This window comes from Aquarana catesbeiana, linkage group LG08 (genome assembly GCF_042186555.1).
Source record: "Aquarana catesbeiana isolate 2022-GZ linkage group LG08, ASM4218655v1, whole genome shotgun sequence".
NCBI lineage: Eukaryota > Metazoa > Chordata > Amphibia > Anura > Ranidae > Aquarana > Aquarana catesbeiana.
In genome coordinates, this window is record NC_133331.1 from 250,588,424 (window position 1) to 250,615,821 (window position 27,398).

The 27,398-nt window shown below is 42.7% G+C and overlaps 1 protein-coding gene across 1 annotated transcript in view; it reads left to right on the top strand.

Annotated features, from left to right (window-relative positions):
• TNKS1BP1 (tankyrase 1 binding protein 1) overlaps window positions 1–27,398 on the top strand; it is a 164,283-nt gene that overhangs the window by 33,161 nt on the left and 103,724 nt on the right. The window contains exons 2-3 of the mRNA XM_073596993.1: window positions 14,831–14,902; window positions 25,691–26,132. Coding sequence (XP_073453094.1) covers window positions 14,851–14,902; window positions 25,691–26,132 — 494 coding nt within the window. The 5' untranslated portion in view covers window positions 14,831–14,850. The remainder of the gene's footprint in view (window positions 1–14,830; window positions 14,903–25,690; window positions 26,133–27,398) is intronic.

Here is a 27,398-nt window from a genome sequence, read left to right on the forward strand (position 1 = left end):
TCACTGAGCTTAGTGTAGTTCATTGATACCTGCTATGTGCACAGATCAACCCCCCTGCAGTACAGAGAGTTTATTGCTCAAACTTAGAAAGTAAAAGCTGTTACTAAGTTTGAGTAATAAATTGGCTTTGTGCTACAAACTCTGTGTTTCTCGAGTTTTCATATCTGGAGTTGTAGGCTGCAGTTAGCAATGCAAAAAGAAGGTAGGTGGCAGGCCTCTTAATCCTCAGCACATCATCATCATCATCATCATCATCATCATCATCATCATCATCATCACAGAGGTGGGTGGGTCATGGTCACAAAAGGGAGGACACACTCTAAAATGGACAGCCTAGAAAGGTATTATTATAGCATGTGGCACTGTATTTTAGGGCAAAAACGTCAATAAAACCGATGAGTGGGGGCTCTCATTGACAGTCCCCACTTATTGTTTTTCTTTTTTTTTAATACCTCTTTATTGAGTTTTACAAGGGAAAAGAACATCGGTTCAACAAAGGAACCTTTGAAGTGGTTAAGGGGAGCCCTATGACATTAAAAGGGGTTATTGACCGCAACATGACTCGATATAAAGATCACAGATTTATCCCAAAATTGTGAATACATTTCCCAAAGGTTAATGAAGTGTGGATGGTTCGTTTTTCCGGCGCCTGATCCAAAATGATTTGGGGTGAGCGTCTTGAAGTTCAAACTACAGTCCAGCAAGGAGTACTCCATGAAGGCTTGCCATCTGGAGGCAACAAAAAAACATATTTAACTCTACCTGTAGGACCTATACCTTAAGACCATCACAATTCTGCATTGACAAGACCTTCTTTCACACTCTTATTTAGATCACTGCTCACAAACAAGTATGAGCTCAGGCGTGCTCGCAACTCCACATGCCCACGCCCGCCAGGAAGCTAACACTCTGCAGCGCTAATCACAGGTAATGAGACATTTCCCGATCTGTGCGAATTGGGAAATGTCTCACTGTGTAGAAGGACAGAGCCAGGAATATTACGAGCCTAATGTGAAGAAAGCCCAAATTCTTCATTAATAGTTAAATCATAGTGTTTTTCATGCATTGAAAGTGCTCCCATTTTGTTTTATTAGACTTGTTGCATTTGTGAACAGACATTTTAATCCAATTTATATGAATAATTAAAGTGGTATAATCAATAAATTTAAGATAAAATATTGGCATAGAGTTACTGTTATTGCTTGTGCAGGAGATGGACCACGGCAAAAGCAAGGACAAATACAGTGCCTTGAAAAAGTATTCATACCCCTTTTCTCATGTTACAACCAAATATATAAATGTATTTTATTGGGAGTTTATGTGATAGACCAACACAAAGTGGCACATAATTGTGAAGAGATAAAATGCTAAATGATTTTCAATTTTTTTACAAATAGATATGTAAAAACTGTGGTGTGCATTTGTATTCAGACCCCTTTATTCTGATACCTCTAACTAAAATCTAGTGGAACCAATTGTCTTCATAAGTCCCCTAATTAGTAAATAGAGTGCACCTGTGTGTAATTTAATCTCAGTATAAATATAGCTGTTCTGTTCCACTCATTGGAGAACCCTGCTCCAGCACCGTGCCACCTGCCGCTGTTCTACATTACAGTGAAGACAAACTGTTTGGCACTTGTGCGACTCTGCACTTCTGCTCCTCCTGTCTACTCTATCAGGGGGCCAGAATCAGAGGAGCAAGAGAGGACGTTCCCTGCATATGAAGCTCTATCGTCAGGTACGTGACAGATAGCGCCAATGAGGGAGGAAAGGCTGCAGCCTTTTTCTAGTGCTGAAATGTGAAGGCGATACCATCATCATCTGGATCTATCTACCCAGTGTATGATATCTATGCTGTGTGACCTGTTTCAGGTCGATTGTCTAAGGTGAGGGGCCATCCATGTCTGGTGGAGGGATCACAGTCACTATTTAGTCGTTTTCTGTCATCCGGAGTGTCCACTGGTGGTTCCTGTCATTTTCTTCACTTGTCACATCTGTTATATGATTTTTTGGAGGACTTTTATATTTGTGCAGCACTACTTTCCAGTTTTATGTCATTGAGGTGTTGTTGAATTAGCCTTAGTGTCTGCTTGCATTTATTCTTTGTGTCCGTTGATTAGTCAGCACTGAATTTATACATACTATTGTTCTGTGAAGCCCTCAGAGGTTTCTTAGATAACCTTAGTGAACAAACAGCATCACAAAGGCCAAGGAACACACCAGACAGGTCAGGGATACAGTTGTGGAGAAGTTTAAAGCAGGGTAAGGTCATAAAAAAAATCCCAAGATTTGAACATCTCACGGAGCACTGTTCAATCCATCATCCGAAAATGGAAAGAGTATGGCACAACTACAAACCTACCAAGAAATGGCTGTCCACTTAAACTGACAGGCAAGGAGAGCAATAATCAGAGAAGCAGCCAAGAGGCCCATGGTAACTCTGGAGGAGCTGCAGAGACCCACAGCTCAAGATGGATGAGCCAAATACAGGGCAATGTTAGAAGAAAACCTGTTATGGCGCGTTCACGCGACCGGACCCTCCTTTAGAATAGACTCCGACGGTCTTTCTGATGGAGTTCCGCTGAAACGGACTTGCCTACACACGTTCACACCAAAGTCCGATCGTTTAGATCGCGATGACCTACGACGGGACTAGAAAAAAGAAGTTTAATAGCCAGTAGCCAATAGCTGCCCTTGCATCGTTTTTGGTCCGTCGGAATAGCATACAGACGAGCGGTTTTCCCGATAGGAACTGAGTCCGTCGGAAAGATTTGAAACATGTTCTATTCCTAGGTCCGTCAGAATTTTAGAAAGAAAAAGTCCGATGAAGCCCACACATGATCGGAATGTCTGACGGAATGATTCCGTCAGACCTTTTCTGCCAGAAAGTCCGGTCATGTGTACGCGGCATTAGAGTCTACAAGAGACTTGAAACTGGGGCGGAGATTCACCATCCAGGAGGACAACGACCCTAAACATACAGCCAGAGCTACAATAGAATGGTTTAGATCAAAGCATATTCATGTGTTAGAATGGCCCAGTCAAAGTCCAGACCTAAATCCAATTGAGAATCCGTGGCAAGACTTGAAAATTGCTGTTCACAGACGCTCTCCGTCCAATCTGACAGAGCTTGAGCTATTTTGGGCAAAAATGTCACTCTCTAGATGTGCAAATCTGGTAGAGACATCCCCAAAAAGACTTGCAGCTGTAATTGCAGCCAAAGGTGGTTCTTCAAAGTATTGACTCAGGGGGGCTAAATACAAATGCACGCCACACTTTGCACATCTTTTTATTGTAAAAAAATTTGAAAACCATTTATCATTCTCCTTTCACTTCACAATTATGTGCCACTGTGTTGGTCTATCACATAAAATACATTTACGCTTTTGGTTGTAACATGACAAAATGTGGAACATTTCAAAGGGTTTGAATACTTTTTCAATGGCACTGTTTTTTTCGTATTTCTTTTCCCTTTTCTTTTCTTTTTAGTTATACTTTGGTAATGTGTGCATTTTAAATGCTTTTAAAGGTTTTAGTCATTCTGTTGTCAAATTGCTTAATTAAAGAAACTAAAAAGAGCTTCTTTGAAAAAACTGTAAATTATTAACATTGGTTCATTTGTTCTATTAAAAAATGGTAAAAAAGCAGGAGTAGTATGGCGCTGCCCTTATGGAGACAACATTTTTTTTTTTTTTTTCTTTCTTTGTAGTGAATGTATTGCCTAGTATCCTTATAGAATTGCTTCTAAAACCTGTATATGTTCAAAAATTGAATAAAACTGACTGGTGGTGAATATTTCTATTCAAAATGAAAATACAACAACTGGTGCTCCAATTGTTCAACAAAGGTGCATTGTGCCCTTTAAGTTAAGTAATAAAGTAGTTGTGGATATAGATGTAATATCATCTAGGTGGAAAGTGTTAAAAAAAAAAAAAAAAAGGAAAACAGGAATAGTATGGCGCTGCCCTTATGGAGACAAAAAAAAAAAAAAACCTCTCTTTAAAATGACTTTATAATTCCTAAAGTGTGTGTGCCAAAAATGAATAAATATGTGACTGGTGCCAAGTCCTTAGGCTCGGTTCACACTGGGGCGACTTGGGATCCGACTTGTACGTCCTCAAGTCGCCCCAAGTCGCTCCAGAAATAGTTTCAATGGGAGTTAACGCTAGCGTCTTAATAGACACTACTGAAGTCGCTCCGACTTCAGAGCGTACTCCCTGTACTACTTTGATCCGACTTTGATCCGACTTCAGCCTATTGACTATCATTGAAGTCGGATCGCCGTCTCGCATGATCCGACTTCGGCATGCGACTTGTGCTCAAATGATCTTGAGGGGAACTCCGCGCCAAATTTTAAATAAAAATCCGGCATGGGTTCCCCCTCCAGGGGCATACCAGGCCCTTGGGTCTGGTATGGACCTTGAGGAGAACCCCCTACGCCGAAAAAACGGCGTGGGGGGTCCCCCCCAATCCATACCAGACCCTTATCCGAGCACGCAGCCCGGCCGGACAGGAATGGGGGTGGGGACGAGCGAGCGTCCCCCCCCTCCTGAACCGTACCAGGCCGCATGCCCTCAACATGGGGGGTTTGGTGCCTTGGGGGAGGGGGGCGCGCTGCGGCCCCCCCCCACCCCAAAGCACCTTGTCCCCATGTTGATGAGGACAAGGGCCTCTTCCCGACAACCCTGGCCGTTGGTTGTCGGGGTCTGCGGGCGGGGGGCTTATCGGAATCTGGGAGCCCCCTTTAATAAGGGGGCCCCCAGATCCCGGCCCCCCACCCTATGTGAATAGGTATGGGGTACATGGTACCCCTACCCATTCACCTAGGGAAAAAAAGCGTCAATAAAAAACACAGTATACAGGTATTTAAAATAATTTATTAGGCAGCTCCGGGATCTTCTTCCGACTCCGGGGGTCTCTCCGGCGTCTTCTCCCGGTGTCCGCATCTTCTGCCGGCTCCACCGCTATCTTCTGGCGCTCTTTTGCCAGCGGTGGTCCGGACCTCTGGATCATCTTCTTCCCTCTTCTCTTCCAGAGATGTTGACACGACCCTCTCCCCAGCCAGAATGGTTTCTGTGCGCTCTGCAAGGGACTTATATAGGCGGTGACCCCGCCCCCTTATGCCGTCACAGTCCCTGGGCATGCTGGGTCTGTGACGTTTTAGGAGGCGTGGTCACCGGGTGATGACCACGCCCCCTTATGACGGCACAGCCCCAGCATGCCCTGGGACAGTGACCTCATAAGGGGGCGGGGTCACCGCCTATATAAGTCCGTTGCGGAGCGTTCAGAGACCATTCCAGCTGGAGAGAGCGTCGTGTCAACATCTCTGGAAGAAAAGAAGAAGGCAGAAGTCCGGACCACCGCTAGCAACTAAGCTGCAGAAGATAGCGGAGGAGCCGGCAGAAGATGCGGACACCGGGAGGAGACGGCGGAGAGACCCCCGAAGTCGGAAGAGGACCCCCGAAGTCGGAAGAAGATCCCGGAGCTGCCTAATAAATTATTTTAAAAAACCTGTGTACTGTTTGTTTTATTGACGCTTTTTTCCCCTAGGTGAATGGGTAGGGGTACCATGTACCCCATACTCATTCACATAGGGTGGGGGGCCGGGATCTGGGGGCCCCCTTATTAAAGGGGGCTCCCAGATTCCGATAAGCCCCCCGCCCGCAGACCCCGACAACCAACGGCCAGGGTTGTCGGGAAGAGGCCCTTGTCCTCATCAACATGGGGACAAGGTGCTTTGGGGTGGGGGGGCCGCAGCGCGCCCCCCTCCCCCAAGGCACCAACCCCCCCATGTTGAGGGCATGCGGCCTGGTACGGTTCAGGAGGGGGGGGGCGCTCGCTCGTCCCCACCCCCATTCCTGTCCGGCCGGGCTGCGTGCTCGGATAAGGGTCTGGTATGGATTGGGGGGACCCCCCACGCCGTCCTTTCGGCGTAGGGGGGTTCCCCTCAAGATCCATACCGGACCCAAGGGCCTGGTATGCCCCTGGGGGGGGAACCCATGCCGGATTTTTATTTAAAATTTGGCGCGGAGTTCCCCCTAAAGATTCATACCAAACACAGTGGCGGGGATCCAAGTCGGATCCCCGTTCATTGAAAGTCGGATCCACAAGTCGTGTTGAAGTCGGGTTGAAGTCGCGTTGCAAAGTCGCGTTGAAGTCGTGTTGCCCCTGTGTGAATCGAGCCTTACTGTTAAAGGTACAATTGCAACATAAGGTGCTTCAATTATTCAACAAAAGTGCATAGTGCAGCATCACTAAAGTGACCAGTGTTAAATCATACAAATCCATACAACATTGTGCAAAATATCCATCATAAATAGTGACTCTTGTGCTGGGGCGTAGAAGTCTGACGACGAAACGTGCGTAGGGCGGGTTACGTACGTCTTGCAGCACCTCTAACAAAGGGAATTCGCTAACTTTTGGCATGCTTGATTTGTTCATTTGAAATGTGAGTACATTTGTCTATTAAGTTTTAATATAAGTTCTCCTATGGTTTTACGCGATGGGCATACCTTCTTTCCTTTACATGTAATTACTACACCACAATACGCAAGTAAAGTTTGGGGGATACCCTTGATTGCTGCACAGTGGCAGACACTGTGACCGCGCATACCCCTGCAGGGGAAAGGAGAATCCGGTGAGTGCAAGCATTGTCAGAGCATGCAGACAAGGCACTAATTAAAGAAACCAGCACCTGGATAAGAAGCTTTCCTACAGATATTTGACCCTCAAAGATTGAACACTACAAAATACTCCAAAAAGAACTTGTTTTTTTCATAAACGGAACTTTTCCTATCCAACCAATACTGGTCACAGCACAAGAGTCACTATTTATGATGGATATTTTGCACAATGTTGTATGGATTTGTATGATTTAACACTGGTCACTTTAGTGATGCTGCACTATGCACTTTTGTTGAATAATTGAAGCACCTTATGTTGCAATTGTACCTTTAACAGTAAGGACTTGGCACCAGTCACATATTTATTCATTTTTGGCACACACACTTTAGGAATTATAAAGTCATTTTAAAGAGGTTTTTTTTTTTTTTTGTCTCCATAAGGGCAGCGCCATACTATTCCTGTTTTCCTTTTTTTTTTTTTTTTAACACTTTCCACCTAGATGATATTACATCTATATCCACAACTACTTTATTACTTAACTTAAAGGGCACAATGCACCTTTGTTGAACAATTGGAGCACCAGTTGTTGTATTATCATTTTGAATAGAAATATTCACCACCAGTCAGTTTTATTCAATTTTTGAACATATACAGGTTTTAGAAGCAATTCTATAAGGATACTAGGCAATACATTCACTACAAAGAAAGAAAAAAAAAAAAAAGAAAAAAAGAAAAAAAAAAAATTTTGTCTCCATAAGGGCAGCGCCATACTACTCCTGCTTTTTTTCCATTTTTTAATACTTTCCACTTAGGTGGTATTGTATGTGTAGAGGCAGCAGCCATATCCATAACTAAAACATTCAATTCATTGCGCGGATTTACCCCATACACCTACTATCATTTGTTCTATTATAGTAACCTGTGGTGTGCTTGGTAGAAGGTGACCCATTCTGATATTAGATTTGTGTGTATTCAGTCTTAGGTGACATGGTTGCATTATTCTGCCCACATGGTGGAGAGGGCTTGTGAAGAGAAATTTAGAATTCCAGTGATGGGCCATACGGTTCTTGCATTTTCTGGTGTAATATTGGTAGAATTGTTGGTAGGAATACAGCAGACACATCTTGGTACATTTTTAGCAATCTACTTTTGGTATTTCTTTTTCCATTGGTACCTGGTTGGGAGCCAGCACATTTTAAGTGGTTTAGCTCTCTGAAAGGTCATCTTTAGGTAGGTGAGTAAGAATTTTTTTTAAGGGGGTCAAGGGAGAACTGACAGCTTATACATGACTCCTCTTCACAGTTAGGGATGAGCTTCGAGTTCGAGTCGAAAGTAAGTTCGACTCGAACTTCGGGTGTTCGTCCGTTTGCCGAAAAGCGAATTTTATAGGGCGTTTGCGGCATATTAGAGCGCCCCATAATGCACTGCAAGACCGCAGTGCATTGCTGTATGATGATTGGCCAAAGCATACACCTGACCTGCATGCTTTGGCCAGTCATAGCACACTCCTCAGCGAGAGCCATCATTGGCCAAAGGCAGGGTGCCTTTGGTCAATCATGGCTCAGTGGGACTAAGTTCACACACCACACTATATAAGGCTGCTTACACAGGTCCCGTATAGTATGTTATAGTGGACAGAGATAGAGAGATTGAGCTAGATTAGGCAGGTTAGTTAGTTAGTGGCAGTATATTTGATATATATATATATATATATACAGTCAGACTAGTGTGTGTGTGTGTGTGTGTGTGTGTGTATATACTCTGCATTCAGTGTAGCCTATATATACAGTGCATTTGGTGATGTACAGGAGATAATACAGTGCAGGCGGTGTACATAATATATACTACAGTGTGTACAGTTTCAAATACACTTCAGGCAGTGTACACAGTATATAATACAGTGTAGTGCGGTGTTAAAAAAAAAAAAATTACCATGTCCGGAAGGCTTCCAAAGGAGAGGCAGATGCTCACAGGCCACTAAAAGAGGGCAAGCAGCCTCTGAAATAATATTTAACAGCAGGGACCATTTCTGCACCCAACAAGAGTAACTGTGAGGGGTTACCATGTTCTGCCACCACCAACACCTAAGGCCAAATTTTTCAGCAAGGTATATAGTGCAGTCCGTATAGTATATATACTGCAGTTCAGAGTAAATAGTACCCTCAGTGTAGTATATATAAAACAGTGCAGGGTATATAGTGCAGTGTACAATATATAATATAGTGTAGTGAAGTGGTTAAGGGGAGCCCTATGACAGAATTAAGAAAAAAAATGCATGGGTTCCCCCATCCATACCAGGCCCTTTGGATCTGGTATGGATTTTGGGGGGTGCACCCACGATATTTTTTTTTTTTAAATTGGCATGGAGTTCACCTTTAATATCCATAGCAGACCCGAAGGGCCTGGTATGGACTGGTGGGGGGAAACCCACGGTGTTTTTTTTTTTTTAATGATTTTTTTATGTATATTGCCGGGATCTGGCAATACATTACAGCCGTGAGCAATTTTAAATGACATTTTTTCTTTTTTAGTACTTTTCTAAACATGGGAAAAATGTGCTACTTTACAGGCAGACTAAGGGGACCCCCAGGCATGATATTTAAAGGAATATTTCATTTTTATTGTTTCACTTTAAGCATTCTTAAAATCATTGCTCCTGAAAAAACAGTCGTTTTAAAAACTTTTTTTTTTTGCATTGATACATGTCCCCTGGCGCAGTACTCGGGTCCCCAAACACCTTTTATGGCAATAATATGCATATAAGCCTTTAAAATGAGCACTTTTGATTTTTCACGTTTGTGTCCCATAGACTTTAACGGTGTTCGCTCGCACACATTTTTTGTCTGTTCACAAGTTCTGGTGCGAACCGAGCCGGGGGGTGTTTGGCTCATCCCTATTCACAGTCAGTTCCCTTATCTCTTGACCAGTACCTCCCTCCTAGTGGAATGTGATCAGTTGCTGCTCCTCTTTTCCTTCCACTAATAAGTAAAAATCAGTTGCTCTGCATCCTCTCTCTCTACTGTCCCACAACAACTCCTGCTCTCCCTCCCTCCCTCTCAAGTGACAATAATCTTCTCCTGTGCCCTCAACCAAGCCCTGCCACCATATCTTTTCTCCCAATATTCCATGATTATGTGAATGATTAGATCCCACTGCTTCTCTCTCTGTCTTCCCCATCCATGTTCATCTATTTTCTGCCTAGTTTCTAACTAGTACTTGATCTACTCACTCTCTGCCTTCTTTCTCTCCCCCACCTTCCCAGTTGTACCATACATTTCTCATTGTCCCATAATCCTTTATCTTTATCTCTCAATTACAATAATAAGTACTTACTTTTTAAAAGGAAGAAAAATGTGAACAACCTGACTTATTTTTAAAGGTGCCCAGAACCAATACTGTCATCCCGAGCTTCTCTACTTAGAGCAGGGTTTCTAAACCAGGGTTCCATGGAACCCTAAGGTTCCTCCAGAGGTTGTTGGGTGTTCTTTGAGCAATGAGCTATTTCTGCCTCTTAGATAAGTTCTCGCTGATATCATTGATTTTTTTGCTTTCTGTAAGAGCACAATTCTTCCCAATTCCCAAGTGTAAGGAGCATTTTTCTCATTGACTATTACACTAATGTATTATGAGTTGTAGATATAGTAATTTTTATCAGGGGTTTCCTGAGACTGGAAAGTTATTTCAATGGTCCCTGTGTGTTAAAAAGGTTGATAAAGGCGTGCCTAAAGATTTGTTGACTGGAACAAGTATGCAAGATGGAAGTTTACACCATTTAATCTTCAGTAGCAGTATGCCTCAATAGATAATAATATATCATGAGTATTCAAAATGTCAGCAGAGATAACTTCCATATTTCTGTCCGCATAGGTTCAAGTTAAATAGCAAACTCAGGCAATCAATAAATTCCTAAAGTCTGTTTAGTTTACCTTTAACCTGGGTTTCACAGCCAGTCTTAGCAGGCACTTTATTGTGTTTTAGAGCTGTAATGAACCCTCTTGTCACCCTCTTGTCACAAGATTTTTTTTATTGCACAAACGCTACCTTAAAGTGGTATTAAACACAAAAACAAACTATATTATGTTTGGTTTAGTGCATTCGTTTTCTTGCTTTATGCATTTTTTTCATTTTTTTTTTCTGGTGATCTGGCCAGTAACACATTTTCTGTCTTCAAGTGGCTACACCCTGAATGGGGGAGCAACAGAGACAACTTTGGACAGCAGCATTGTGAAGCTGGGGAGAGGATAACAGATTTAGATGGACTTGAGTAACAAATGAAAGCGAAACTCCAGCTAACACTTTTTAAAGAGGAACTGCAGTCTGCTCACATAATTTGTAATAAAAACATCTTTGCCATTCTGAAGCTTCCCTCCAACCACTTTGCATTTTTTTATTTATACTGTAATTATGTACTTGCCAAATAAGCTGCAAAAATCTCCCTCCACTAAGTCTGGCTGCAGCCATTTTAACTGTGGGCAGCTGAAGCTGCTGCTTGTTCACTTCCTGGACTTACACAGAGGCACACCTCCAGCTCTGCAGCTCTCATTGGTCCTCTTATGACTCATCTCCCCTCCCTTCCTGGCAAACTCTCACAAGAGTGAGAGAGCTGTGCATGATGTCATAAGCCTAGGCTTTTTACCAGACAAGAAATAGGAAGTGGGCTGTATATGGTATTTACTGGCAGAAAAAAATGTATTACTATCCAAAGTTAAAACAACAAGAGCAGAGGATTGAATAGATAGATAGATGAAGAAATGACTGAAGTTCCACTTTAAGTTGTTACAGCAAACAGTTTATTTCCTTTTGGGATAAAGCTTATACCTAAATGAATAAAATCTGACCATTGTAAGCACCCATGTCAATGTTAAAGGGTTTGTCTCAATCCTCAAACTGCTACTTTTGCTGGACAACTTTGTGTGTTAAAGGAAGTTGAAAAATAACAGACCTACTGCCTGGATCACCAGGTGAAAATTAAGAGAAAAAATGAATGCAGCCACCACATTTTAGGATTTTTGTTTTTGAGTTTAATACCAATTGAAAGTAATGAAAAAAAGTGCACTCAGGGAAAACTGCCTACGTTGTTTCAAGCTCATGTTCATGACTTTGTAGAAAATGGTTAGTGGCAAACCTAGATTGATCTAGCTGTAAAGATAAACGCCACAGTGAAATAATTACAGCTCAGATGTGAGACTGTGTCTGATGTGCAAGGTTAAAATCTAAATATTAATGCTTGACAAGGAGTGTGGCTTTAAAGAAAAAAATCCCACGATTCAGGAAGATGATGTCACATGCAGTTTGGTTGGGCCGGTTTTTAAACACGGCCCAGGGTGTTGAAGTAAGCAATTTCAACCATGTAGATATCAGTGGAGAGAATATTATAATTACTACTTTGCAAAACTTTCCTTATATAATGGAATCCAGCCAATACTGTATTTAATATATAACTGGTTTATCAAGTTCTCAGATAGAGATGAATTGTTAGGTGGAGAGAATTGTTTTTAATTTATTTGCAGGCAAAGTTCGAAGTGACCTATCAAATTCAGATTGTAGTTTTTCTGTCTAATTTATAGCCAAACCATTATTCCTAATTTTTAAGGACAGCTTACTGACTGGAGTAGTACCAGCTAAAAAGCAAATGTGGTATCAATAGGCAAAAAAGGGCCATGATATAAACCTGGAAACTACAGACCAGTCAGCCCAACATCGATAGTATGTAAAGTATTGGAAGGAATGATAAGGGACCATATCCAAGAATTTACTGATGAGAATAGTATTATTACTAGTAACACACATGAATTTATGAAATGCCTTTCTTGCCAGACCACCCTTTACACATTCTGTGAGGAGGTGAACTGTAATTTGGATAGGGCGGTGAACATAGTGTATCTGGATTTTCCTATGGCATTTGATACAGTACCCCATAAACTATTAATTTACAAATTAAGATCTTTTGACATTGATGAAATAATATGTACTTGGATAAAAAAAATTGTTGCATGAGTGCATGCAGAAGGTAGTGATTATTGGCATCTTTTCTGACTCTCTAGAGCTGTGAGCAGGGTGCCCTAGGGATCTGTCCTGGGACCACTTCTATTTAACTTATTCATAATTGATATAGAGGTTGCAGAAAAAAGATCAATCTCAGTATTTGCTAATGATACTAAGCTAAGCAGGATGAGAACTTTACAACAAGATACAGCAACTTTAACCACTTGCTGACCACGCCGCCCTCATTATACTGTGGCATGTGGGATCGTTCCTACAAATCGCTGTAGGTGTACGTCGCCTCTTTTAAGAGCCATAGCAGGCGCGCGTGCCTGCTGCATGTCGGGGGACCCGATGCACATGGCCAGCGGTGTAAACAGACAGATCCCCGTTCTGACAGGAGAGGAGAGAGAGATCTGCTGTTCCTAGTGATTAGGAACATCGATTGCTCTCCTCCTCCAGTCAGTTCCACCCCCCCACAGTTAGAAACACCTCCCAGGGAACACATTTAACCCGTAGTGTTAACCTCTTCCCTGCCAGTGACATTTACACAGTAATCAGTGATTTTTATAGCCCTGATCGCTGTGTAAATGCCAATGGTCCCAAAAAAGTGTCAAAAGTGTCCGTTCTGGCCGCCGCAATGTCGCAGTCCCGCTAAAAATCACAGATCATTACTAGTAAAAAAAAAATATTAATAATAAAAATGCCATAAATCTTTCCCCTATTTTGTAGATGCTATAACTTTTGCGCAAACCAATTAATATACGCTTATTGCATTTTTTATTTCTTTTAAACAAAAATATGTAGAATACATATTGGCCTAAACGTATGAAGAAATTAGTTTTTTAAAAAATGGGATATTTACTATAGCAAAAATTTAAAAACATTGTTTGTTTTTTTTTTTTTTTGCAAAATTGTCGCTCTTTTTTTGTTTATAGGGCAAAAAATAAAAATAGCAGAGTTGATCAAATAGCACCAAAAGAAAGCTCTATTTGTGGCAAAAAAAGGACGTCAATTTTGTTTGGGTATAGCGTTGCATGACCGCGCAATTGTCAGCTAAATCGACGCAGTGCCGTATTGCAAAAAATGGCCTGGTCATTAAGGGGGCAAATCTTCCGGTCTGTAAGTGGTTAAATGGAGACAGATTTAAAATAAAGGGGTGAGTAGCTACATGGCAGATGAAGTTTAAAATTGAAAAATGAAAGATAATGCACTAGGGAGTTTAAATTGAATGGATCTGGGGTTCCTAGTACATTATACACTCTGCAATATCAAGCTGAAGCAAGTAAGGCTAGCAGACTATTAGCATGCATCAAAAAGGGTATTTACTCAAGGTTTAAAACTATAATTCTACTGCTTTACAAAATTCTGGTTCGGGCACACCTTTAGCATGCTGTCCAGTTTTGGTCACCAATCCTCAGAAAGGATGTGTTTGAACTGGAGAGAGTCCAGGTAAGGGCGACAAAGCTAATGAGGTTCCTGTGTTCACAATGCTGCAAGGTAACCACTCTGCGCAGGACCCAGAAGCAAGTGGCAATAATTAGAGTAATGGTACTTCAGTGATTTCCAGCTTCCAGGACCATTGGTATATTATATGCATAGTTGGATTGGTCCAAGCTGGATCAATGTAACAATGTAAATATTTCCATACCTGGAATTCTTCTTTAAAACCAAATTTAGTGAAAACAAAACTGCACCATTTTAATGCAACTACAACTAGTGTAGCCTTCAAGCTTGTTTTTGGCAGGATTGACTCTAAAAATGTTAGTTTGTCTCAAACAGATATTTCTGGTGTGTCTGAATTGCTCAGTGACCTTGATTCATCAAGCAGCTGTGGCATTTAAGCGCTAAATGGCATTTAAGAGATGCTAAGCTGACGTACAATAATAACAACTGAGAGGTTTGTGTTCCCTAAATGTGCTTTAAGTGTTACTGGAAATTTGATGAATCAGGTCAAAAGTTTTCTTGACTCACTGGAAAAGTAAGGCTGTCTTTCTGTTGTTGGAAATAGCACATCTCTGTACAGTCGGGTACACACTTTTGTGGTACATTAGCACAAACATGTTAACAATATCACACAATAATGCCAGTTGTGTTAAGGCAGCCCACTCATTTTGAATGGGCTGCCAACGCATCCTATTTTTTTCCCAAGAGGATTTTTAAACAATTGCTCTTTCTGATTGTACCAATAACAAAAAAAAATCTCTTCTTCTTTTGCTGCCAGGGACACTACCCAGCATCATCATGTCGGCCAGCAGTGCACAGCAGACAGTGGAGAAGAAAGAATCAGTGAAAGGTATGGTGACCATGTGAGATTGTAGAATGTTAACAAATAAGAACAGAAAAAGGACATGTTTGAGGGACAACACTCACAAGTTACTGGGAAACATATGTGTAACAAAGCATATGTATAAAATTATTTGTATTGATCCAAACATGAAATCGTTGGTGGTTCTTGAATTTCCTGTATATACTGCGGAAAATAAGCTTTTGTGTATTATATTAGTAGGCAATGCAGTCAATTAGATTTTTTTTTGCATCATAATAGTAAAAAATGGTTCTAATTCTTTCTGTGGGATATGGCATTTTTAACTATGCTGATGGCTGGAATACAGAATTTCAGAATTCAGAAAAAAAAAATAATATATATATATATATATATATATATATATATATATATATATATATATATATATATTCAATTCAACAGTCTGTAGACTGTAACATATAGTACAGCATACAAATTGCAGTGCAATTTTGGAATATGTAGTGTATAGCACAGACTCCATGACATTTTAACAGTAGCTCACTTTTGTAGCAAACTGAACTTATCTTTAAAGATATTTATTCTATTTCTTCCTAACTGACCCCTACAAAATAAAAATATAATTACTTGAAGGAGAAGTATGGCCAAAGCTTTTTTGGTCATACTTCTCCTGTGGGTCTCCTGTGAGTTCACTTAGTTCTGTACCCTTGTGACCCAGATGTTGTCACAGAACTGGTCCAGGCTTTGTAGGGATCCCAACAATAATGTCAGGATCCACCCACATGCTTGACCAGCAGCCGGCTCAGTTCTGTTGTCACAGAACTGGTCCAGGCTTTGCAGGGATCCCAACAATAATGTCAGGATCCACCCACATGCTTGACCAGTAGCTGGCTCAGCCTGTCAGCTGGCTGCTGAGAGCCTGAGCTAGTTGTTTCCACCCCCAGCACAGCCCAGGGCTCCAGTGAGTACTGGGTGGGCAGAGCACAGAGCGGTGACTGACATAGCGGTGACTGTTCAGAGCGGACCTGAGTGATCAGCGGTGTTTGATTGCTCAGTTCTTGGTGTGGAGCTGGCAGGGGTCAGCAGCAGCATCAGATCGATGCTGCATCCACATAGGTGAGTATGTGCGTTTGTTTTTTACTGTATCCCATACTTCTCATTTAAACCAACTAAAAAAAGTAAAGTCCTGTTTGTATAATTTGTTAGCCTGCTAGAATAAACTATAAAAGCCAAAATGTGTTTTTAGCATGAGTTTTTTCTGAAAAATATATTGTGGCCAATGGTAAGGTGGTTGTAAGAATTTAAACTTTAACTCTGGGTAAAACCTATTTCCTGACAGACTCCATGGCAGCCTACGTGTGGGTTAACCCCGCCTCCTCTCCAATGCTATAGGACCCCCTACCCTATAAGATTGAGCTCACCTGTGTAGACTGTGTTCCTTTTTTGTCCTCCTCCAATGGACCTACACACACTGTTCACGTCCGGTCAGATGTTTCCAAGATTTGGCATACCATTTAGACGATGCAGCTCAGGGCCCAGCCACGGGCAGGCGTGTAGTTTCCTAGGCACTGGATTCCCCAAGTGGTGCAGTGGAGTCTGCCTCTCTATGCCTGAAGGACCGGAGCATCAACGGCTGGCAAGGTCTGCGACCCTCTTCTTCATTTTTTCCATGGCAGTCGCCTTTGTGTTTTCTGTGTTGTCTATAGTCACATCTATGCTTTAATTCAGCTAAAACTGTGTCCCCAATTCCCTTCATGGTGGCTGGAGCGCTTTGCGTTCCAGCTCGCCGCGGCGCTTCCGGGTCGCGGCTGCCGCCGTCGTCTGCGCATGCGCAGGGCTTCTGCGAAAGCGAGGCTTGGCTCACGTGTGCGCGGATTGGTGGTTTCCCTGGCGGCCGCGCAGACGCCGTTCGGCTGCCTCCCCACAGCGCAGGCGCGAGGTAGGGGGGCGGTGACGTCACTGGCGGGGATTTCAAAAGCGGCTTCTAGCTCCTGCCATAAGAGGATCATCCCAGGCAGTGAGCAGAGGCAGCAGCTTTCCCCAGCCCCGGTCTGCCTTAATAGGTATTTTTTGCCTGGTGCCCTTTTTTCTTAAAGGAAATTGCATAATGTTAAAAAAAAAAAAAAATGTATACATATCAATAAATAAATAAATATTAATATGTATATTTGTGTATATATACTTATTATATATAAATAATAACGGAGAAGGATTATGGGAGAATTATGTCATATATGTATTAGACGTATATTAGTGTCTATTTCGTTCTTATTTCATTTTTCCTAAAAGGAATGTTGATACGAATTCATTTTGTTTTAAAAATGAATAAATAAATAAATAAAAGCAAGAGAGGCAGACAAGTTCTTTTTCTTCCCTGGTTCTGGGTACATTTGGCATTTTCAGGCCTTTTTTCAGACCATCTGTTCGTGACGTTTTTGTCCAAAGGTCATGGACAAGTCACCGCCTTCATGGGGCCAGCCCTCATGCACAAGGTTTGTGCAGGTGAAGGGAGGGGTTGCGGTACAGTCGCAAGTGTGGCACTTTGTTGTCATATCTCGATATCTCGCCTCCAACCCCCCCCCCCAATTTTCTCCTTCAGTCCTTTCAGGTTGGATCCTCAGGTCGAGGTCCAGAACGACAGAGACCTTGCCAGGCCACAACACAACAGCCGAGGAAACGTTTCCATTCCTCCTCCAACAAGGAAATGTTTCCATTCCTCCTTTAAACAGAGGAGACGTTCCCATTCCTCCTCCAACAAGGAGATGTTTCCATACCTCCATTAAGCAGAGGAGATGTTCCATTCCTCCTCCAACAAGGAGATGTTTTCATTCCTCCTTTAAGCAGAGGAGATGTTCCATTCCCCCTCCAACAAGGAGATGTTTTCATTCCTCCTTTAAGCAGAGGAGATGTTCCATTCCTCCTCCAACAAGGAGATGTTTTCATTCCTCCTTTAATCAGAGGAGACGTTCCCATTCCTCCTCCATCAAGGAGATGTTCCATCCCTCCTTTAAATAGAGGAGACGTTCCCATTCCTCCTTGGACAAGGAGACGTTCCATTCCTCCTTTAAAACAGAGGGGACGTTCCCATTCCTCCTCCCATAAGGAGATGTTCCATTCCTCCTTTAAACAAAAGAAATGTTCCCATACCTCCTCCAGTCACCGCACACACCGCCATGACAGCCGCTCTGATCACAGAGCCTGCTGGGGATGTGGGACACGACTCCCAGAGAGCAAGTCACCGTGTGACCCATCTTTTGCCCAGGCGGCTGGAAAGCAAAAGACACAAATAAGATGGAGTCTCTTAAGAAGCGTGTGATTCTTCAACCCCTAGAGGAGTGGGATGCAACCTACACGCGGAGCCCCTATCTGGCTCCCTGGCTGACGGGGCCCAGGAGGATCCAGGCCTATTCCAGCCCTACGATGCCGCCCCAGGCTCTTAAGTCAGTGATTTGAAAGGAGATGAATTCATCTGAGGTTTTGATTTCTCTCTGGTTTCCCCACTAGTCACAGTGGTTGAAGAAGCCCTGAAGTGGGAGGAGCCTTCCACTCAGTCGGCTAAGCAAAGGAGAATAACCTGGGGAAGGAAGGTTCTGACTTTCTGCTCTTAGTGGAATTGTAGGAGCAAAGTGGACAAGAAAACTTCCATGCCAAGTAAAACCTCTAGTCTTTATCCCTTCGAAGCAGAAGAGGTGAAACATCTGGTAAATGCTCCCCTCATAGACGCAGCATTACTGCTACATTATTGCTACTGCCTGGCTAAACACGTCTCCTTTTTCCTAGAAGATACCGTATCCTTTGATACGGGCTCAAGAGGAGAATAGTCCAAGGTCTTGTGAAAATTTACGGGAAGCTGATATGACTTACAAACCCGTCCTGGCACTAGCAGCTTGTCCAAGGCGATGGAAGCTCGGACAGAAAACGTGGACTCCATTCTAAGGGGGAAAAGCTAGCCATGGGCCTGACAGTTCAGGAATTGAAGCCGGCAACAGACTTCCTGGGATGAGCGTCGATCGGTCTTATCCGCCTGTTAGCTCGGCCTACGCTGTCCTGGGTTACGGCCGAGCAGCCTTATGGTTACACCCTTGGTTCGCTGATTTAAGATAGGCGTCTGTTTGGCTGGGAGAGACCCCAGCCCAGAAGAAGCAGCATTGGACGTTCATGAGAAGCACGCTCATACAGGCCTGGCCAGGGACTTCAAAAGTAATTGATGCAGGGGGCGGACGCCCTTCTGAAAACCCACAAAGATCCAGGTATCCAGTGATCGCGAGCCGGCCAAGTCGTTTCGAGATTAGGCTTGCCCAGGCGGGTCAGGAAGGGGATCGTGGACCATAAAGACGATCTCATCAGGTCACACACGGTCCTTCGGCGGCACTCCTTTCCCCGGATTCATCTCTACCCTGCTACCATGACTAGAAGAGATATGCAAATGTTCCGCCCTACGTGAATTCGCTGAAAACACAGGGAGCGGTGCCTGTCCTGAACAGCGAGGAGTTCCGAGGGGTATTCTTCCTTCCCTCTTCCTAGCTCAGGAAAGGAACGGTGCTTGGTGTCCAGTGTTAGTCCTGATTTATCTATCCAAAAGGAGACTCTGGCGACCATTCAGCAAGCTACACAACCAGGAGATTGGTTAATCTCAATAGACTTGAAGGTTTCTTATTTCCACGTTCCTGTGCAGAGGTTTCTGCATATGCCTTCAGTTCCAAGCCGGCCAAGAACATCTGCAGTTTACCTGCCTCCACTTTTGGCTGACAATCTCTCTCCGAGTATTCTCGAAAGTCCTTCGGGCTTTGGTGGCCCTCAGCCGAATAAAGGGATACACTTGTACCACTTCCTAGGCGATCTCTTGGTGTTGTCCCTAGTCAAAAAAAAAAAAGCAGCTGCTGGTCCACAGGGAGCAAGTTATCTAAATATTGATAGAACTCGGGCGGTTCCTAAACCAAGGGGAAAGCCAGCTAGAACCAGTCCAGCGCTTGGTATACTTAGGGGCTCAGTTCATCAATGATGGAGAACACCATCTCTCTTCCAGTAGAGAAGATTCCAGTCGTCTTCGGGAGAATCTGTCTGTCTCTGAGCTCCACACGCTGGAAGGCTTCAGCGCTTGAAAATTATAGGTACGGTGGTTTCTACGATCCCCATGGTCGAATGGGCCCTATGGAGGGTACGCTCTTTTGGTCAGGGCCTCTTCAACAATGGAATTCAGGAGGCGTCAATCAGTTGACTCATATGACATCATTGATGAAGAACAGCCTCTTCTGGTGGCTTCAACGCAAAATTCTATCAATTACCACTCCATCGCTCCGGTCTCCTGAAGTCACGGTCACACCTGATGCCAACAGGGCTGGTGGGGGGCCCTCTGCAGGGTGGAACTTGCACAAGCCAAGTGGGATGCCCATCTTTTTATTCTGCGCTCGAATATCCTGGACCTTCGGGCAGCTGGGTATGCCCTTCAGTCCTTCTCATGGATGGGGAGTCAGTATCATTGGAGATGGGTCTCCTACAGGAAGGGACAAGGAGATACCAGGAGCTCCATCCTGCTCCAAGAAGTCTAGTCCATCATGTCTTGGGCTCAGAAATATCTGGCCAACGTTTCAGCAGTCTTCATTCCCGGTGTCCAGAACGTCCAGGCGGACTTCCTGTCGCGCACTCAATTAGACAACAATGAATGGTCTCTTCATGTACAGACATCCGAGAATGATAGGTTTAACTATTTTTTCCTTCATGAGCTCAAGGAAGAAGTGCTTGAAAAAAGTTTATAGCTGAATTTGGGCTAAGTCGCTCAGGTTCTCATCTTCTACGGACGATTCAGGTAGAAATCCAAAAGCTCAGGATATCCTCAGCTTCCTTCATTCCAGTCTAGGTCTTTCTCTATTTATCGGCTCTCCTAGAGTCTGAGCTTCAGCCTTGTCGGCTTTCTCTGGTACATCATGGGCTGTGCACCCTTTAATCCAGCAGTTCTTCAGTGGAGTGTCAAGACTCGGACCACAAAGGAGACCAAGTTTTCCCAAAGGGGATCTTCCCCTTGTTCTCAACTCACTGTCTCAAATCAGTATTATGGGATCCTCCCGCTTTCCGTTGAAATCCTTTCTACTAAAGTCTCCTTCCTAGTAGCCATTACCTTGGCTAAAGGGGTCCCAGAAGATCGGGTAACTAGGTCATGAAGAACCTTTTCTGACATTTTTCCGGACCGGGTGGTCCTTATTCCTAGGCTCGGCTCAAATACAAAGTTACCTCAGGGTTCCTTAAGTTTCTAGAAATCATTCTGCCTACACTCAGGACCCCGGGGTCCATTAAAATTTCATCCTCTAATCATAGGCAAAATTTCTGAAAGTATATCGGCAAGTTACTTCCTCCTTCTCACGCTCTAACTACCTGTCTGTCCCGCACTCTAGCAGTAACAGAGCGACTATGGCCTGGATTGGCCAGTTCATCCAACAGGCTTATAGAGCGAGGGGCCTGGCTCCTCTGGAGGCAGTAGTGGCATGCTCTACCAGGGGTATAGCGGCTTCATGGGCAGCAGCCCGTCATCTGCAGGCGGCCTCATGGGCCTCTATTAAAACTTTAACGTCACATTATTATATTGAGCCTGCTCCGCTATCTTCTGTGAACTTTGCTTTATAAATTCTGTCGGTTGACGGGTCAAATTAAATTTATTTCTGTTCAGCATGCCCACCCGTGTGGATTGGCTAGTTATTTCCCACACGTAGGCTGCCATGGAGTCTGTCAGGAAAAAGGAAAATGTATTATCAAATACTTACCGTAATTTTCCTTTCCTGATGGACTCCATGGCAGACGGAGTTCCCACCCATCGGTCAAGAGTAGGCTAGTTACGGAACACAGTCTACACAGGTGAGCTCAATCTTATAGGGTAGGGGGTCCTATAGCATTGGAGAGGAGGCGGGGTTAACCCACACGTAGGCTGCCATGGAGTCCATCAGGAAAGGAAAATTACGGTAAGTATTTGATAATAAATTTTCCTTTTTTCGGCCATTATGTAGTAAACTCGTGAGGAAGGCTATATTCCTTTCTCAGTAGCAGGTTTTCAAACATCTTGAGCAGCATCGAATTTTAAGCTTGGTTCCTTAGCTGCTAGAAGGAAGCCTTAAAGCTTTTGTTAATGGACAGTACAATGTAGTCCTTGAAAATAAAAAAAGGGTAATAAACAGTGTGGGGTTTCCCTTATTGTTCAACCACACCCTTATCCTGGCTTGCAGCCTTATTCCGCGTACACACGACCGGTTTTGCCGTCGGAATAAACTCCGAAGGTTTCTCCGACAGAACTCCAACGGAATTCCATTCAAGCGGTCTTGCCTACACACATTCAAACCAAAGTCCGACCAAAGTCCGGCCGTCAAGAACGCGGTGACGTACAACACTTACGATAAGACTAGAAAAAGGAAGTTCAAAAGCCGTTTTTGGTCGGTCGGAACAGCATACAGACGAGTATTTCCGTTGGAAATATTTAGAACATGTTCCATTTCTAGGTCCGTCAGAATTTTTGAAAAAAAAAGTCCGATGAGGCCTACACACGATCGGAATATACGATGAAAAGCTTCCGTCTGACTTTTTCTGTCGGACATTCCGCTCGTGTGTACGCGCCTTCAGTGGCCAAGAATCAGAGGGCAGAGATTGAGTGGCCTGCATCCTGTACCATACCAGGCCATATCTTTTCAACATTATAAGGGATACCTTGCAAGGGGAGGTGGAAAAGTCCTGGTGACATCAATGACCATATTACAACACAACCAAATATGGTCAGTGATGTCACCAAGGATTTCTGGCCCTGTATTTACATTACTGTAGCACCCGGGGTTTGTCATTTAGTGATTGGTGTGCAGCAGGTCAGTGTGGCGGAGGGAAACATTGTTTTTGAATATGACAATAGATTTTCATTCTTGGATGACATGATTGCTGATGGATTTACATAGGGGAGCATTATCTAATTGTTTTATTCTTTTTTTTTTGTGTATTGGAATTAAATGACTTCCAAAAGATGGGTGTTTATTTTTTGGGGAAAGAGTAATAAAGGGTAACTCTGTACTTATTCTTCTGGGAGGTGGTGGATACCTACAGGCAACTTTATTATAAATGGGGCTTCAAGATTCCAATAAGTTCCCCCTCACATCTCTTTTTGGGGACAGAGAGTGGGGGAAAAGGCAGCCTAGACTACAGCATACTACTGAAAAAAAGAAAGGAAAAGCAAAAAAAAAGGGGGCAATCCACATACCATTATTTATAGACCACAGTATGGTGGGCCTGGTGTGCCTTGAGGTGGAAGCTACAGCCCTCAAAACACGTAATGCCGCGTACACACGGTCGGACTTTTCGTCTACAAAAGTCCGACAGCCTGTCCGACAGACTTCCTGCGGACTTTCGGCGGACTTGCAGCAGACTTTCTAACGAACGGACTTGCCTACACACGACCACACAAAAGTCCGACGGATTCGTACGTGATGACGTACACCGGACTAAAATAAGGAAGTTCATAGCCAGTAGCCAATAGCTGCCCTAGCATGGGTTTTTGTCCGTCGGACTAGCACACAGACGAGCGGATTTCGGGGTCCGTCGTAGTTACGACGTAAAGATTTGAAGCATGTTTCAAATCTAAAGTCCGTCGGATTTGAGGCTGAAAAAGTCTGCTGAAAGTCCGGAGAAGCCCACACACGATCGGATTACCAGCCAGCTTTAGTCCGTCGGCGTCCGTTGGACTTTTGTAGACGAAAAGTCCGACCGTGTGTACGCGGCATAAGTTACGCCCCTGTGGATGAACACGTGCACAGCATTTGGGCTGGATTCTGTTTGTGAAATCATTGGCATTTGTTTTGTTTTATTTACAATAAAAGATCTTAAAGTAATGCACTAGGCCGGTGCATCCCCTTTTTTTTGGTAGCTAGACATGTGCGGTTTGTTTCGTTCCAAATTAAAATTCTGATGAATTTTCGTTATTCAGAAATTCGAATGTATCCGAATTTCCGAATTAGAATAGTACCAAATTTAAACAAATCCAAAATAACGGACAAAAAATTCGGACGAAATTAGAATAACTTTCGAATAGTTTTCAAAAACTTTTAGAATTCGAATAGTTTTCCAATTTCCAAAGAGAATAAAATAGAATAGAAAATAAAGGAATCGAATAGAATTTTTTTTACTATTCTATTCCTTTATTTTCTATTCTATCTTATCCTTATCCTTTTTGAATTTGAAAACTATTTGAATTCGATTTGAAAATTTTCAAATCAATTTGAAAATGAAAAAACAAAACGAATTACGAAAACTAATTAAACTAATTAAACGAATTTAACTAAACAAATTTATGTAAATAACGAATTGCTACGAAACAAAACAAATGTTTCCATTCTGCACATGTCTATTGGTAGCATGCTGGAGCCTGGGCTGTCATACAGGCTATGTGCATAGAGCTAGTGATCTGAAGCTGCAAACAGAGAGCTGAAACTTATCAACACATATATGAACAACACAATATTGTTGAGAGTGGAAGCTATAGAAGCCTAGATGTCAGATTCTTATGGTAATGCACTAGGCTGGTGTACCCCCTTCTTTTTGCTTTTTGAGGTACCCGTGCGCATGTGCTTCCAAGCCAGGCTGTGTGCTCCCATAGACACAGACCACAGCGCCAACAATCCATGCCCTCGCTCCCTCCTCACAGGAGTTTAACTGACAGCAGCAGGAGCCTTTGACTCCCACTGCCCTTAGTGTCTCCTGTGAGACCAGCAAGTGGGGGGAGCAGTGCTGGAGCCAGGTAAGTGTTTAGTGATGGAGGTGGGTAGAATGGTTAGTAGGGTATTTTTACCTCAATTCAGGGAATCCATTAAGGTAAAAAAAAAAAACATTTTGAACCATTTTAGGGTTTTATTGCTGTGTGTGTCCCAAATAGGGAAATTTCCTTTCACTCTCTATTCATTTGACCACTGCCCTCAGAATAAGTTAGTAAGGGAGATTTTACCAGCAAGACAGCAATCAAAATCTACAGAGGTTCTAACCTGTCCTAACTCTATCAAGAACAGGAATAAAAAAGTTTTTGTTGTGATGTGATCTGGGAGTTCTTTTTTAACAAGTTTTGGCATCCATAAAACGCATGCAACTTTCTGAGTACAGTATATTATACAGGAACTAGAACTAACTTGTACAAAGAATAAAAAAGTATTATACATGTAACAATTGTAAATAGTGAAATCTACAGGCCAGGGGCATGAACACCACAGTTTTGACTAGAGTTTATACTTTAAAAGAAGGCAGGATAGTTTGGGTTAACATTTGTTAGTGTTAAAAGCAGACAAAAAAATATGATGTTCAATGTCCTAGGGCATGTACTATATTCTATCACAGAAGAATACTTACCTTAATCCATGGTCCTGCAGTCTTCCTCCCCTATATTTCAGTTGTGACTACTGGTTCCCAAAACCACTCTTTTTGATAGTCTCCAACTGCTTGTATCAAATAGGATTTCAGTACGCACACAATTGGGATGGGATGTTGAAGATACCCTTTAAGCAATGCCATGTTTACTAATAGATACAATATAGCTCTTGGTAGCAAGATTCTCACAGTATTTCTTTTAGCTGTATTTTACTAGGTGTGTTGCTGAGCACAAAACAAATAGCTTATTTTACTGGATAAAAGCCATTTTAAATATTTCATGCTCCTACAAGCTCCTTAAACATTTACTCGTGCTACTGTTGGTATTATAAGATAAACAGATATCTATTGTTTTTAGTTACCTTTTAGAGGATGGAAACACTTAACTTTTTTTTACATCAACCAGATTTTAATATTTATTATATTTTTCTCTTTTTATTTTAGATGTTAAACCTATGAAACCTCCCATTAAACCAAAGCCAATTGTGCCACCGAAGCCAAAGCAAGCTTTTATCTCCACAAACTCCGATATTAAAAGTCCCTCGCTGTCTCCAAACTCTGGAGGACCATGCTCACCATCATTCGACATCCCCTCAGCATTTAAGATTAGTCAGCTTACTGGACCGCAACCATATGGGGCCAGGAGGACGTCCTTGAGAAGATGGTCATCCTCGGTAGGAGAAGAAGTGCTTCCGGAAAGCAACACATTGTTATCACCAGGGGAAAATGCTGTGCCAGAATTGTCCACCAAAGTCACAACCCAATCCTTAGCTGCTTCTGTAAAATCTTTGCAAACTGGGTCAGTTTGGAAAGGGAAAAGTCCTTTTATGTTAACAACACGAGGCTGGGGGGAGCAGAGATCTCAAGTAAAAGATTTTCATGAGAGGTGAGAAACTTTTGTTTTAGTTTGGCTACATAAAAATGTCATGTTAAAAAGTGTTTTAGATGGATGGACTATTTTCTATTATTACCTATACAGTTTTTACTTTTATTTTTTTATCGACTACTACTTACACTGTATACTTTAGCTTCCATTGGATGATCATTCTCACAATAACCAACTGACAAAATAGAGTTGCCTAAACCAAGCTTCTTTAATCTGGCCTCGGGTCTTATCACAGGTGCATGTTTGTAGGTCATTCTCACTATAAAAATGAGTGAGTCACTAAATTCAGTCAGTGATTAATTCACTTGGCATGAACTATAATCCTGCTATACAGTAAGTAGGGATCATTTAAAACGTTCTCATGCATAGACCTAGCATCTAGTTGCCCAGGTGACTAGAATAATGGGCAGAAAAGCATACTGATGTAATAGGTGACCCTGTTTTGATAGGATGGGAGTCATGTGAGATGACCTTCTCTGAGAGTTTACATCCTCTTACTGTGTACACTGCACCTGTGGAAACCAGGAGAACTGAGCGACCACATATTCAGGAAATAGAGGAGTTTCCTAATTTTTCTCTGTACAGTGCCTTCACTTAGAAGGAACTTGAGATTTGCAAGTGGGGCCCCCTTTAACACCTTTCCCCAGGCAGTTACACTTACTTAAATCCTGCAGTAATGCAGGTTTAGTCCTTAAAGGTACACTAAACTCTGGTTTAAAAAATTGGATTAGACTTCCTGTTAGAGGGTGGCTATGTTCCTCTTCCATGGTCCTACTGTATGCAGGAACATAGCCACCCTCAATAGCTCACTTCTGAAATCGACTAGAGACTATAGATTATGGGATTTGTAAGGTGCGTAAAGCAGCGCAAATAACCGCAACTAATGTACACTGTTTTTTTCAAACAAACGGCATTGGGGGGAACGAAGGAGAGGTTTGGAAGCTAACAAAGGACATTATATGGAAGCAGATCAACACATTCAGAAACAGTTTCATGAAAAAATTTGATTATAAGACCATTAAGTAGTAGATGGATTATATTTGGAGAATAAGCATTTTGTTTAGTGTCACTTTAATTGCTTTTAGCAACTTTAATTAGAACTCAGGGTGGACATGAGAAGGAGAAATACCCAAGAATCTGACATCTTGGCTTCTATAGCTTCCACTCTCCACAATATCTGAGATCAGTTTCAGCTTTCTGTCTGCAGCTTCAGATCACTAGCTCCATGCACATAGCCTGTACGATAACCCAGGCTTCAGCATACTA